The 13,106-nt window shown below is 46.4% G+C and overlaps 1 protein-coding gene across 1 annotated transcript; it reads right to left on the minus strand.

Moving 5' to 3' along the window:
- Positions 1-7,225: 7,225 nt before the first annotated feature.
- LOC311612665 (putative olfactory receptor 2W6) lies at positions 7,226-12,674 on the minus strand. Its single transcript, XM_084865776.1, has 3 exons — positions 12,644-12,674; positions 8,502-9,430; positions 7,226-8,270 (listed from the first exon to the last, which is right to left on the minus strand). Exons 2-3 carry the CDS (start codon positions 9,408-9,410, stop codon positions 8,223-8,225), a joined length of 957 nt encoding a protein of 318 aa, XP_084721902.1. The 5' UTR covers positions 9,411-9,430; positions 12,644-12,674; the 3' UTR covers positions 7,226-8,222.
- Positions 12,675-13,106: the final 432 nt, after the last annotated feature.

Genomic DNA, 13,106 nt, shown 5'->3' on the forward strand with positions numbered 1-13,106 from the left:
TCAGAGATTCAGGTAAAACCCTTTATTTAAAGCAGCACTGCTGCTGAGACCGGTTTGGCTCAGTGGATAGAGCGTCAGCCTCTGGACTGAAAGGTCCCGGTTTCGATTCCGATCAAGCGCATGTACCTTGGTTGTGGGCACATCCCTGGTGGGGGTGGTGCAATAGGCAGCTGATCAATGATTCTCTCTCATCGATGTTTCTAACTCTCATCACCCCTTTCTTCCTCTCTGTAAAAAATCAATAAGATATACTTTTAAAAATAAATAAATAAAGCAGCAGTGCTGGCCCAAACTTCTCTCATGATGAGAATCACCTGGTGGAGTTGTTAAAATACAGATTCCTGAATTAACTACTTAAGTATACAATTTTACCTATATGTTCCCAAAAATTCTAGTTTAACACTTCTTAGTTGGGATTCAGGAATCTGTATTTTAGCAATTCCACCAGGTGATTATCATCATGAGAGAAGTTTGGGAAACACTGCCCTAGACCATGAGATATATTCCTAATTTTCTTTGTTTCCTAACTACCGGCCTTTTGTGTTGGGCTTTCACAGCCCCTTCTGAGTCAGTAGGAATGGGGAAGTGAGATTGTATCTAAATGCCTGGCCTGGGTGGTGCCAGGGCCCCCTCCCCTCTGGCCAAGCTGCCAAACTCCTGGCCTGTGGCCCCTGCAAACGGGGAGTCCCAGGAAAACAGGCTATTGCCTAAGGAAGGGCAGTGACTTGGTTATAGGCTGACAAGAGTGTGCACTAGGACACCGGTCACTGGACAGACTCAGATTGCTAGCTCCCTCCCCCGTCCCTCCCCAGCTCCCGGTTTACTACCTATGTTCCTCCTCAAGCCCACAGAATTAACATGAAGTTTACTTCACAGGGGACATACAAATCCCCAGTGGAAACTGCTAGATTTTTAAAGAAATAAATATTTATTGTTCAGATTACAGTTGTTCCTCTTTTTTCTCCCCATAGCCCCTCAACCCCGTTCCCACTCCACCCCATGTCCTTACCCTCCTCCCCTCCCCACCCCCCCCGCCCCAGCCACTGTCCTCATCCATAGGTGTAAGATTTTTGTCCAATCTCTTCCCATACCCCCTACATTCCCTCCCCCTGAGAATTGTCAGCCCACTCCCTTTCTATGCCCCTGATTCTATTACATTCACCATTTATTCTGTTCCTCAAATTTTTAAAAAATAAATCTTCATTGTTCAGATTATTACAAATGTGTTGCTCTCTCCCCCCCCCCCTCAATTGCTCCCCTCCACCAGGTTCCCACCCCACCCTCTGTCCTTTCCCCATCCCCCATTGTCCTCATCCATAGGTGCACAGTTTTTGTTCAGTCTTTTCCCACATCCCCCTCTCCCCTTTTCCCCGAGAATCATCAGTCCACTCTCCTTCCATACCTCTGATTCTATTATATTCACCAGTTAATATTGTTCATCAGATTTTTAAATTCCCTTGGTTTTTAGATTCACTTGTTGATAGTTACGTATTTGTTGTTCATAATTTTTATCTTTATCTTCTTTCTCTTCAATTCGTATAATTCTGGTTTGGCGGTGATGAACTCTTTTAGCTTTTTTTTTTTATTTGTGAAGCTCTTTATCTGGCCTTCGATTCTGAGTGATAGCTTTGCTAGGTAGATTATTTTTGGCTGTAGGTTCTTGCTATTCATCACCTTGAATATTTCTTGCCATTTCCATCTGGCCGCATGGTTTCTGTTGAGAAATCAGCTGACAATTGTATGGGTGCTCCTTTATAGGTAACTACCTGCTTTGCTCTTGCTGCTTTTAATATTCTCTCTTTGTCTTTTGCTCTTGGAATTTTAATTATGATGTGTCTTGGTGTGGTCCTCCTTGGATTCCTTTTGTTTGGGGTTCTGTGGGCTTCCTGGACTTGTAAGTCTATTTCTTTCCCCAGGTGGGGAAAGTTTTCTGTCACTATTTCTTCCAGTATTCTTTCAGTATTTTGTTCTCTCTTTTCTGGGATCCCCATAATTCTGATGTTGGTTCACTTGAAATTGTCCCAGAGGTTTCTTACAATATCTTCAACTTTCTGGATTCTCTTTTCTTGCTTCTGTGGAGGAGTGTCCTCTGGCTCTTTGTGTTCTAAATCTTTGTCTTGATTATTGCGATCTTCCAGTCTGTTTTTAGGACTCTGTGTAACATTTTTTATTTCAGACAATGTTTTCTTCATTTCTAGTTGATCCCTTATTATTTCTAGTTGCTCCCTTTTCATATCCTCATAGGTCTCATTTATTTTATCAGCCTTTTTTAGGATATTTTTGAATAACATTATAACTATAGTTTTAAACTCAATGTCCAATCTTTTCTTTTCCTCCATCTCCTTCCTTTGTGTCCTTCCTCTTGTCTGCATTTTAGTTGTTTCCCTGATTTGATGGAATAGTTTTGTGTGCTAGTTGTTCTGTTAGAGCCCAGTAGCAGAGCCTTCCCAGTTACCTGCAGTGGACAATCTTGGTGTAGCCCTTTGTGAGCTGTGTGTGCAATTGTTAAGCCTTGTCTTGTTGTTAAGCCTTGCTTATTGTTGGTATCACTGGGAAGCATTGATCTCCAAGTCAATTGGCTGTGAGGATCAGCAGTGTCTCAGCTAGGAGGACTTCTGTACTCTGCTTGGATGGGGCGGGGTCTCGGGGTGGCGCAGACAATCTTTGGTTCCCTGTCATTCTCACCTTAGAAAAGTCCTGTTCACTGTGAGTTTCAGAAGATTGGTTGCAGGCGCGTGCACTACTTTGGTAAAGGTGCAGACAAGCTTTGGATTCTGGCAAGTCCCTCCTTAGAGAAAGCCAGCCTCTGGGAGAGCTTCTGTGCTCAGCTTGGATGGGGCGGAATCTATGGTTGATGCATAAAAGCTTTGTTTTCCCGTAGGCTCCTCACCAAGTCCCGCAGAAATGGCCTCTGGCTTAACACACCTCGGAGAGATCTCTGCCCGCTGCCTGACAGTCTGGCCTCTCCCTGTCTGGAGCTGTCTATCAGAGCAATAGGGTGGTTCTGTTTTCCTCTTGAGCAAGAAAGCCAGCCACACATTAGCTGTCCGCCCTCTCCACGCCAGGAGTAAGCCAGTAGCAAACTCAGCTCGGCCCTTCCTCTCCCCGCACCGGGAGTAAGCCAGCGCCTTTTCACACGCACAGTTCTCCGTACCTTCACAATTCCTGAGGTTCAGCATGCCTTCTCTCTCCTTCCCAGATGGCAGAGCCTCCTCTCAGCTAGCCATCCGGTGCTTCAGGGCAATGCCTCCCCTATTTTCCAGTTCTAAATTCAAATTTGTTGTGGTAGGCTGCATTTGAGTGTCTACCCTATGCCTCCATCTTGGTTTCTCTCTCTGTTCCTCAGATTTTTTATTCACTTCACTTTTTAGATTCATTTGTTGATAGATATGTATTTGTTGTCACTTTGTTGTTATAATTTTTATCTTTACCTTTTTCTTCTTATCTCTCTTCTTTAGGAATACCCTTCAGCATTTCATATAATATTGGTTTGGCAGTGATGAACTCCTTTAGCTTTTTCTTATCTGTGAAGCTCTTTATCTGACCTTCAATTCAAAAGGTAGCTTTTCTGGGTAGAGTAATCTTGGTTGTAGGTTCTTGCTATTCATCACTTTGAATATTTCTGGCCTGCATAGTTTCTGTTGAGAAATCAAATGACAGTCGTATGGGTACTCTCTTGTAGGTAACTAACTGTTTTTCTCTTGCTGCTTTTAAGATTCTCTCTTTGTCTTTTGCCATTGGCATTTTAATTATGACGTGTCTTTGTGTGGTCATCTTTGGATTCCTCTTGTTTGGGATTCTCTGCACTTCCTGGGCTTGTAAGTCTATTTCTTTCATCTGGTAGAAGAAGTTTTCTGTCTTTATTTCTTCAAATAGATTTTTAATATCTTGTTCTCTCTCTTCTTCTGGCACCCTCATAATTTGGATGTTGGTACACTGGAAGTTTCCCAGAGGCTCCTTACAATTCAAATTTTTTAATTTCTTTTTCTTTTTTGCTTTTCCAGTTGGGTGTTTTTTGCTTCTTCATATTTCAAAAGTTTGACTTGATTCCTGGGATCCTCTAGTCTGCTGTTGGATTTCTGTATATTATTCTTTATAAGTCAGTGTATGCTTAATTTCTGATTGGTCCTTTTTCATATCCTTGAGGGTATCACTAAATTTCTCAAAGGTTTCTAGAATATTCTTGAGTAAGCTCATAACCATGGTTTTGAACCCTATATCCAGTCATTTGCTTTCCTCTATTTCTTTCATTCATGACATGTTTCCTTGTCTCCACATCTTGGCTGCTTCCCTATGTTGATAGAGTGGCCTTGTGTAATAGGTGTCCTATAGGGCCCAGTGGGTCAGCCTCCCCAGTCACTTGAGGTGGACACTCTTGGTGCACCCTTTTATGGACTGCGTGCACAGTGTTGTAGTTAAGCCTTGATTGCTGTTGGTATCACTGGGAGGAATTGACTTCCAGGTCAATTGGCTGTGAAGATCAGCTGTGTCTACGATGGGAGAACTGCTGTGCTGGTGACACCCTTATGGGGCAGGACTTGCTTCAGTGGGGCTTTGGTGCTCACTGAGTCTGCCCCTGAGTGTGTCGCTTATGGAAGTGAAGAACTGTAATCTGGATGGTCTCACACTGACCACTGGATACACTGGCTCTTGGATCTCCAAGGAGGTGCAAAGTCAGTCACTGCCTGAGGCCACCCAGCAGGAGCTTCAGAGAGATGTGCAGATTCCTCCTCTTTGTTTGGGGTTTGGAGGTGCCCAGATGAGGCCCAGCTGTGAAGCAAGGCAGGCTGCTGCTGCCAGGCTTTGGGCCTTCTTTTGGAAACTTTGGAGCTCTCTGATCCAGCTGCAGTTTGTTAGGTTTTAGTCTGCAAAAGGACAGACCATTCATATGCAAAAGCCACTATACACAGCTTGTTGTGGGGTTGTAAAATGGGTGGGGTGGGGTCTCAGGGAATCACCAGGGCAGAGAAAACAGCAATGGCTGCTAGTCAGCCCTGCATCAGAGAGGTTCCCAGTTCTCTGTGTCACTCAGCTCATGCAGGAACAATGATTGGTGCGAAAGCTGCCTTTGAGTTCAGGTCCAGTTTCTCCCCATATGAGTCTGGGTCCCGGGAATCTTGCCAGGAACTGGAGTTCAGAGCAATTAGGAGCTTGTACCTCCCTCCCAATTGAAAAAAAAAATCAACAGCATATCCAGTTGCCAGCCAATTTTGTGCTTGCCTCCACACCTCTACACCTCTGTACCTCCTACCAGTTTCAATGCACTTTTTTCTTTCCTTCTAGTTGTGGAACTGTCACTCAGCCAGCTTTCCCATAGTTCTGGATGATATTTGTTTTGTCTTTAGTTGTATTTTTGTTTGTTTGTTTGTTTGTTTGTTTTTGTTTTTGTTTTTGTTTTTAAAGATGGGGATTCTTTTTTCTTTTTAAAAAAATATATTTTATTGATTTTTTACAGAGAGGAAGAGAAAGTGATAGAGAGTTAGAAACATTTATGATCAGCTGCCTCTTGCACACCCTACTGGGGATGTGCCCACAACCAAGGTACATGCCCTTGACCGGAATCGAACCCAGGACCTTTCAGTCCGCAGGCCCATGCTCTATTCACTGAGCCAAACCAGTCTCGACTAGTTGTAGTTTTTATGTGGTGTTTACTTATGCCGCCATCTTGGTTGTCTCTCTGTGCTAGATTTTATCAATCAAATTGTGATTTGGTTCAGTTCTACAAATTGATTCTCTACTTTGATTAAAATAACAACAACAACATGTGTTTTCTTTAAATGTCACTCTATGAAAGAGGCAAAGTTATTTATTTTCTACCAAATAAAGTCCAGGGTGTTTGAAGAAATAATGGAGTAATTGATGTAATTGTGTGGTTACATGAATGTGGGTCAGAAAACCAGGCAGCTGAGGAGCCCTGGAGCAATGGGGTCCCATATCACAAACGCAGACCCATGGGCTCTGGGAATCTGTAACTGGCCACTGTGATTTTCATGAGAGATGCAAAGATGTATCATCTTTGTGAGATGAAAATCACTGCTGTAATAAAGTAAAAGACAAAAAAGATGGGTGTTCTTTCCAATAAAGAGCTGGCAAAACCCATGAGCCATGAAGCAGAAGCCAAGAGGGCACAAGGACGGGATGGGGACGTGTGATCAGAGATCTTCAAACAGCAGTGCCGCGGTCATGCCACAGATCCTGAGACAATGTGTTCGCAGGTCCCACCCTTAGAGAGATTACAGCTGGACAACACAGCCACCACAAGAGATAGATTTGCCTGTTACTGAGGTTACCCGGGAGCAGGGGAGCGATGCTGGCAGGGTGGCATGGATCTGGAAAATGGGCTGGAGAGGAAAAGGTGCATTTGGGTGTGAAGATGTGGGCCCAGGAAGGACAAAGTGGTGATGGTGTGTTTCCCAGCAGAGTGAAGATAAAGGAGATTAAAGAACCACAAAGAGAACTAGCTCCAGGTGAGGCCTCATCAGAGAAATGCAGAACTTCCATTTTCTGTGTCAGCCTTTGTCAGCACACATTTCAAGACCAAGCATTTAGCATTTCAAAAGTTACCTGCTTTGGCCCCCACCAGTGGCTGCTTTGTCCAGAAGGATGTCCAGAGGACGGCTGGTCTAATTAGCATATTGCATATTTATTATTATAGATGTGCTGTATCTTTTTGTGCCAGTAGGATACATGCTGTACCTTGTTTTTCAGTAGAAGAGATGGACCATGCTAAGCAACAAGGCTCCACATTCTGGAGACTGGCCCTTAATAAACATCACCACTGCTTAAAGCTACCTCTTTTTTTATTTTATTGATTTTTTAGAGAGGAAGGGAGAGGGATAGAGAGTTAGAAACATCGATGAGAGAAAAACATCGATCAGCTGCCTCCTGCACACTCCACACAGGGGATGTGACCGCAACCTTTGACCGGAATCAAACCTGGGGCCCTTCAGTCTGCAGGTCGACGCTCTATCCACTGAGCCAAAGCATTTAGAGCTGGGCTAACTATTACTGAGTTTATGAAGTAGGAAGAATCAACTGCATTTGGGGGGAAATAACAAAATATTTTCAATAATCAGAACCAAACCACAAAGCCATTCTCACAAGCCCTAACTAACCTACAATACAATCTGTTCTATCTGAACAAAGTGTAACAATTACTGCTCAGAATAGGAATATGCATGATATCTGAAAATGATATATTTGGAGAACAACTTATTAGGTATTTGCTTTTGTTTTCTTCTGAGGACTCTAGATTGATCGAAACTTGCTTAAAATTTTTGAGGGAGTTTAACTGAGAAATTGCTAAGTTCTTCTTTTACCCAGTTCCTAATGACAACGGTGGCAATACTCCTAAATTTCTGTCACAACTAGTCAGGGACCGCAATCACTCATGTGAACGTGAAGAAGCCAACATCGCCCAGTCATAAAGATGCCCACACCTCCCCAGAGTGCATCTTCTCCTCAGCCTCAGTTCAAGATCATCCTGATCATGTACGGGGAGAGCAGGGAGGAACAATCTTCAAAAACTTGAAGACAACCCCTTAGTTTTCTTCTGTCATAAATGAAGTGTGAAGTATTGACTATAAGCAAGAAACTCTTCCTTTTATAGGAAGCAAATACCTTATGGTCTTTCTTTGCATCCTTTCTTCTTTATTCTCTACTTTATTGAAATCACAGGAGAAGGTGCTCCGCCTCCCGGGGTGCAAGGAGGTACCCCAATGGGGGGCGGAGGGCAGGGCCCTCGCCTGACTTGCAGCGTCCCCCCCGCCACCCTGCCTGTGTCCACCCCGGGGCTGCCTGAGCCGAGGCCGGTTGGAGCAGGCCCCCCCTGTCTCTGACTCCGCTCCTGGCCTCACCTGCATGGATAACCTCCTCCTGTCCGTCTGGTCGTGACCCATTTGGGTGTCCCAGCCTAATTTGCATATTAAAGTCATTAAACTCAATTATAGACATTATTCCAAGTATGCAGGACCCACATAGGAACCTGAGTGCGGTGCGGGAGGCACCGGGCGGTAGATCATCTTGCCTCTTCTTCGGGCGTTTGGCACTTACTATAAAAACACCTGAACTTTCGGGAGAGAGTCAGCACTTCACTCCTCCTGAGTGCGTTCTTCTCAGATGCCCTGAGGGCTGCTCAGTATACATCGCTGTCCCAGAAGCTCGCCCAGGCACAGCATGCCGGGTTCTACGTCCAGGGCACCAGGCATTTTCGCAAGCAGAGCTCATGGCCGGGTCCACGGTTGGAGCTTCCCCTGCGAGGAAGGCTTGACCTGGGGGGATCCGAAAGGAATACAGGTGACTGTGGACGTGGGAACATTGCATCATCTCCACAGAGCTAGCCCACGGCCTTCCCCGTCCCCTTACGTGTCTCTCCAGCCGCAGATGCCAGAGCGCGCCGCGTGCGCTCGGTCCAACAAGAGGTACCGGAGACCCGTCTAAAGCGGATCCCACCAGGGGACCGCTTCCGACTAGGCCTCTGCGCCCCCCTTCCCCAGCAGCACCTTCCTCGCCGCCTCGTGGACGTCCCTGTTCCGCAGGGTGTAGATGAGGGGGTTCACGCTGGGCGTGACGATGGTGTAGAGCAGCGTCAGGAACTTGCCCCGGTCCTGGGCCCGCGGGCTGGGCGGCTGCAGGTACATGTAGATGATGGTGCCGTAGAAGAGCGCGACTACGGCCAGGTGCGCGCCGCAGGTGCGCACGGCTTTGCGCCGGCCCGCCCCGGTCCGGATCCGGCGCACGGCGCGCGCGATGTGCCCGTAGGAGACGAGGATGAGGGCGAGCGGGGCCAGGACGATGGGCACAGCCAGGGCGAAGGCCAGCGCCTCCAGGGCCGCGGTGTCCACGCAGGCCATGCCCACCAGGGCCGGCATCTCGCAGAGGAAGTGGTCCACGCGTCGGCGCCCGCAGCGGGGCAGCAGCAGCGTCTGGGGCGCCATGACGAGCGCATTGGCGAAGCCGCTGAGCCAGGCCAGCGCCGCCAGCTGCCCGCAGCGCCGTGGGCGCAGGAGCACGGCGTAGCGCAGCGGCTGGCACACGGCGGCGCGGCGGTCGTAGGCCATGACGGCCAGCAGCACGCACTCCACCCCGCCCAGCGCCAGGACCACGAAGAGCTGCGTGGCGCAGCCCGGGGCGCTGATGGTCTTGTCGGGGCCCCGCAGGTTGTGCAGCAGCTGCGGGACGGAGCCCGTGGTGAAGCACAGGTCCAGGACCGAGAGGTTGGCCAGGAAGAAGTACATGGGCGTGTGCAGCCGCGCGTCCAGCGCCGACAGCAGGATGATGGTCCCGTTCCCCAGGAGCGTCAGTAGGTAAAACGCCAGGACGACCGCGAAGAGGACCGGCTCCAGGCGGGGACGGTCCGAGAAGCCCACCAGGACGAAGCCTCCGGGAGAGCTCGCGTTGTCCCTCTCCATCACCTGGGGCCACGTGCTCCCTGTCAGGAGAGAGATGAGCACAGGTGACAAGAGTGGCTACGCTCCCTCCGAGTGGATGACATAGAGCCACGAAAAGGTGGGGGTGCTGGGGGCCCCACCCAGACTTTCCATCAGCAGCGCTACTGTTTTGTTGGGTCTGAGGAGTCCAGTATTTGGGAGGTTTTCAGGCTCCTGGCTGTGATTATTCACCAACCTTTTGCATCATTCTTTTAAAAATTTCAGAGAGGGAGAGGGAGAGAGAGGGGAACATCAGCGATGAGAGAGAATCATTAATTGGCTGCCTCATGCGATCAAGCCCACAACTCAGGCACGTGCCTGTGACTGGGATTGAACCCCTGACTCTTCAGTCCACAGACTGATGCTCTATCCACTAAGCCAAACCAGCTAGGGATGCTTCATTCTTTTCAGATTGGCAGGAATGAACACTCCAAATTGTCTACCTTTTCCTTTTTGTTTTTTAATGAGAAGCACCAAATCTGGTAGTCACATGTAAGCCATAGATAGGACAGATGGCTTGTGTCTCCACATCAGAGAATTCAGCTTGCTGTTGGCAGAAATCTCATTCCAAACAGCGTCTCACCAACACTGGGGAAACCAGTCATATCCAACTCCAGGGCAAAAGTGCTCCAGGGCGTGGTCGGCAAACTCATTAGTCAACAGAGCCAAATACCAACAGCACAACGATTGAAATTTCTTTTGAGAGCCAAATTTTTAAAATTTAAACTTGTTCTAATGCCACTTCTTCAAAATAGACTCGCCCAGGCCATGGTATTTTGTGGAAGAGCCACATTTAAGGGGCCAAAGAGCCAGCCGCATGTGGCTCGAAAGACACAGTTTGCCAACCACGGACCCAGGGACTCTTAGAAAGAAGATGACCTCTCCAAAACTGGTTTGGCTCAGTGGTAGAGCATCTGTCTGCGGACTGAAGGGTCCCAGGTTCTATTCCTGCCAAGGGCATGTACCTTGGTTGTGGGCACATCCCCGGTAGGGGCTGTGCAAGAGGCGGCTGGTTGATGTTTCTCTCTCATCGACGTTTCTAGCTATCTCTCTCCCTTCCTCTCTGTAAAAAATCAACTATATATATATGTATATATCTATATATGAAGATGACCTCATTACTGTGAGAGCAGCATTCAATTCCTTCATCCTCTTTATTCAGCACCCCCCCCACCATGACCCCCCCATGACCCCCTCATGCCCCCTGCCACGCCCTATCCTAAAGCTCTGATGAAGTGATGTTTTAAATCCTCATGTTGTATTTTAACCTGGGGTTGGGTGACTTTTCTGAAGTGAAGAATGCTCTCATAAAGACAAAAAAGATACAAGTAAAGCTATTGCCAGAACTCAATCCCAATGGAACTAATATCAGTGTTTGTGTTAAGAGTCTCCCTCCCCTCTTGTTTTCATTTTTCCTCACAAAGAACTCCGCTTCCAGGAAAGCCACATGAATTGTTTATGCATGAATCGCTTATGACCCTACAGAATCGAAAGATTTTTTTTTAGTCTTTGACACTTCATTTAAAAAATACATGTATATTTATTGATTTCAGAGAGGAAGAGAGAGAAACATCAGTGATGAGAGTCATTCATTGATCAGCTGCCTCCTGCACAACCCCTACTGAGGATTGCACCCCCTCTACTGGGAATTGCATATTCCACACTGGGGACTGAGCCCGCAACCTGGGTATGTGGTGTGACTGGGAATCTAACTGCAATCTCCTAGTTCATAGGTTGATGCTCAGCCACTGAGCCACTCTGGAAAGGCTCTTTGTGACACTATACTTTGTGACACTACACTTTTAATTACTGGACACTGTTTTTATGTCTTGGGGGACTTTATTGTATATTGTAAGTTATCCAGGGGCAAAGTATCATTCTGATTGTTTTGTATATTTACCTAAGCAGTTACTAAGAAGTAAGAGTTCTGTCGCTTAGTAAAAGGGAATGTATTCCATCTCTCAGGTGACTGGGGCACAAAATAGGGTTCCGCTGCTCTAGGAATGCTTCAGTAATTAAATCAGGTTGTGGCATGTGTTCCCAACAAGAGTTCTGACTAAGGCTTTCCACCTCAGAGCGGATGCTTATTGGAAATTACAGGATTGTCCAAGTTCTCACTCCAGAGACTTCAGCAACGACCCCAGTGCAATGGACGCACAAGACACTATCTCCGGGAAGGATCATTCAGTGATTAGGTAACTGATAGCCAACACTTGCAGTGAAGCCAGCACGCCAGCATTTCGAGCTTTCTCTCCACCTCTTGCAAAGTGGAAACTATATATATAATAATTAAGAAAAAGGAAATATGTATATACAAACAACCTGGGAGGGTAGATACCACACCAATGACAGTGAATGTCTCTGGGGTGGGAAACTGAGTCAGAGATGGGGACTCTCTTTATATCTTCAACATTTTACTTCTTTAAAAACAGCTGGAAGTATAATCATAATGAATAACTATTAATTCTGAAGAGAGTGGAGTATATGTATACATTTTCTACTAGTCTTTGTAAGTTTGCATATGTTTTAAATATTTCAAAATAGGAAAGAAAAAAATAACAGTATAAAGTACAAATCTTTCAATATTAAAGTAACTAATGCTTATGGGCCTCGTGAAGTAGGCAGGAATGTTAACCAGTTGACATAGTTCACCTCATTTCATGCTCAAAGCAGCTCCAGGGGGTCAGAGGGTCATTGTGGGATATCCCAGAATAAGCTATGGAAGCCAGAGTAACACAGACCCTCCTGGTTGGAGCTCAAAGTCCAGTGTTATCAAGTGTCAACATGAACAGCCCAGTTACTGAGAGCCTATTATTCAACATCCTCTCTGGCGACACAGACCAGAATCAGTATTTTTAAATATATATATTGTATTGATATTTTAGACAGAGGAAGGAAGGGTGAGAGAGCAATAAACGTCAATCAGCTGCCTCCTGCACATTCCCTACTGGGTATGTGCCTACAACCAAGGTATGTGCCCTTGTCTGGAACTGAACCTGGGATCCTTGAGTCTACAGGCTGATGCTCTATCCACTAAGCCAAACTGGTTAAGGCTCAGTATTTTATTATTAAGGTTTTTCCAGTTCAGTAGATTCCATTCCTCTTTTAATTCATGTTTTTGATAAGAACTCTATTAAGTGAGTTCAAAATCTCTCTGCAGCTTTCCCATAGAATGAGTGATATTTAATCACCATCTTTACTGATCGTTAACTTACCAGATTTGATGACAGCCTGAGATACGCCATGTCCACCATTCTGTCTCTTCCTGGGACTTCACTTGGGATGATCAGAGTGGAAAAGGAAAAAGCAAGGGTGACATTCAGGAAATCTTTGAGGATGGGAAGGAGAGAAAGAGCAGCAGGACCTGGATGGAGAGAGAACGTTGGTGAGCAAACAGCAGTTACGCCACGTGAGGTCCCTGAACAGCCACCTCCCCTCCTGCTCTCGGAAGGGAGATGGGCTCTGAGGTTCCCTCAGCACCAGGGAACACACCCAGCTCCCAGGGTTCGAGCTGGAAAAGAAAGAACTTCTTATGGGTTTCATGTTGATATAGGATTAGACACTTCCTTTTCTACCTCTCCCTGTGGAGTAAAACTTTCTCTTTTTTAAATTCCCTGAACTAATTATCTCTAACAAGGGTTGGGAGAGTGTGAGGTCTCAGAGGAAAGATTACTCTTC

This window comes from Pipistrellus hanaki (genome assembly GCF_964339955.1).
Source record: "Pipistrellus hanaki genome assembly, chromosome: 18".
NCBI classification, from domain to species: Eukaryota; Metazoa; Chordata; class Mammalia; order Chiroptera; family Vespertilionidae; genus Pipistrellus; species Pipistrellus hanaki.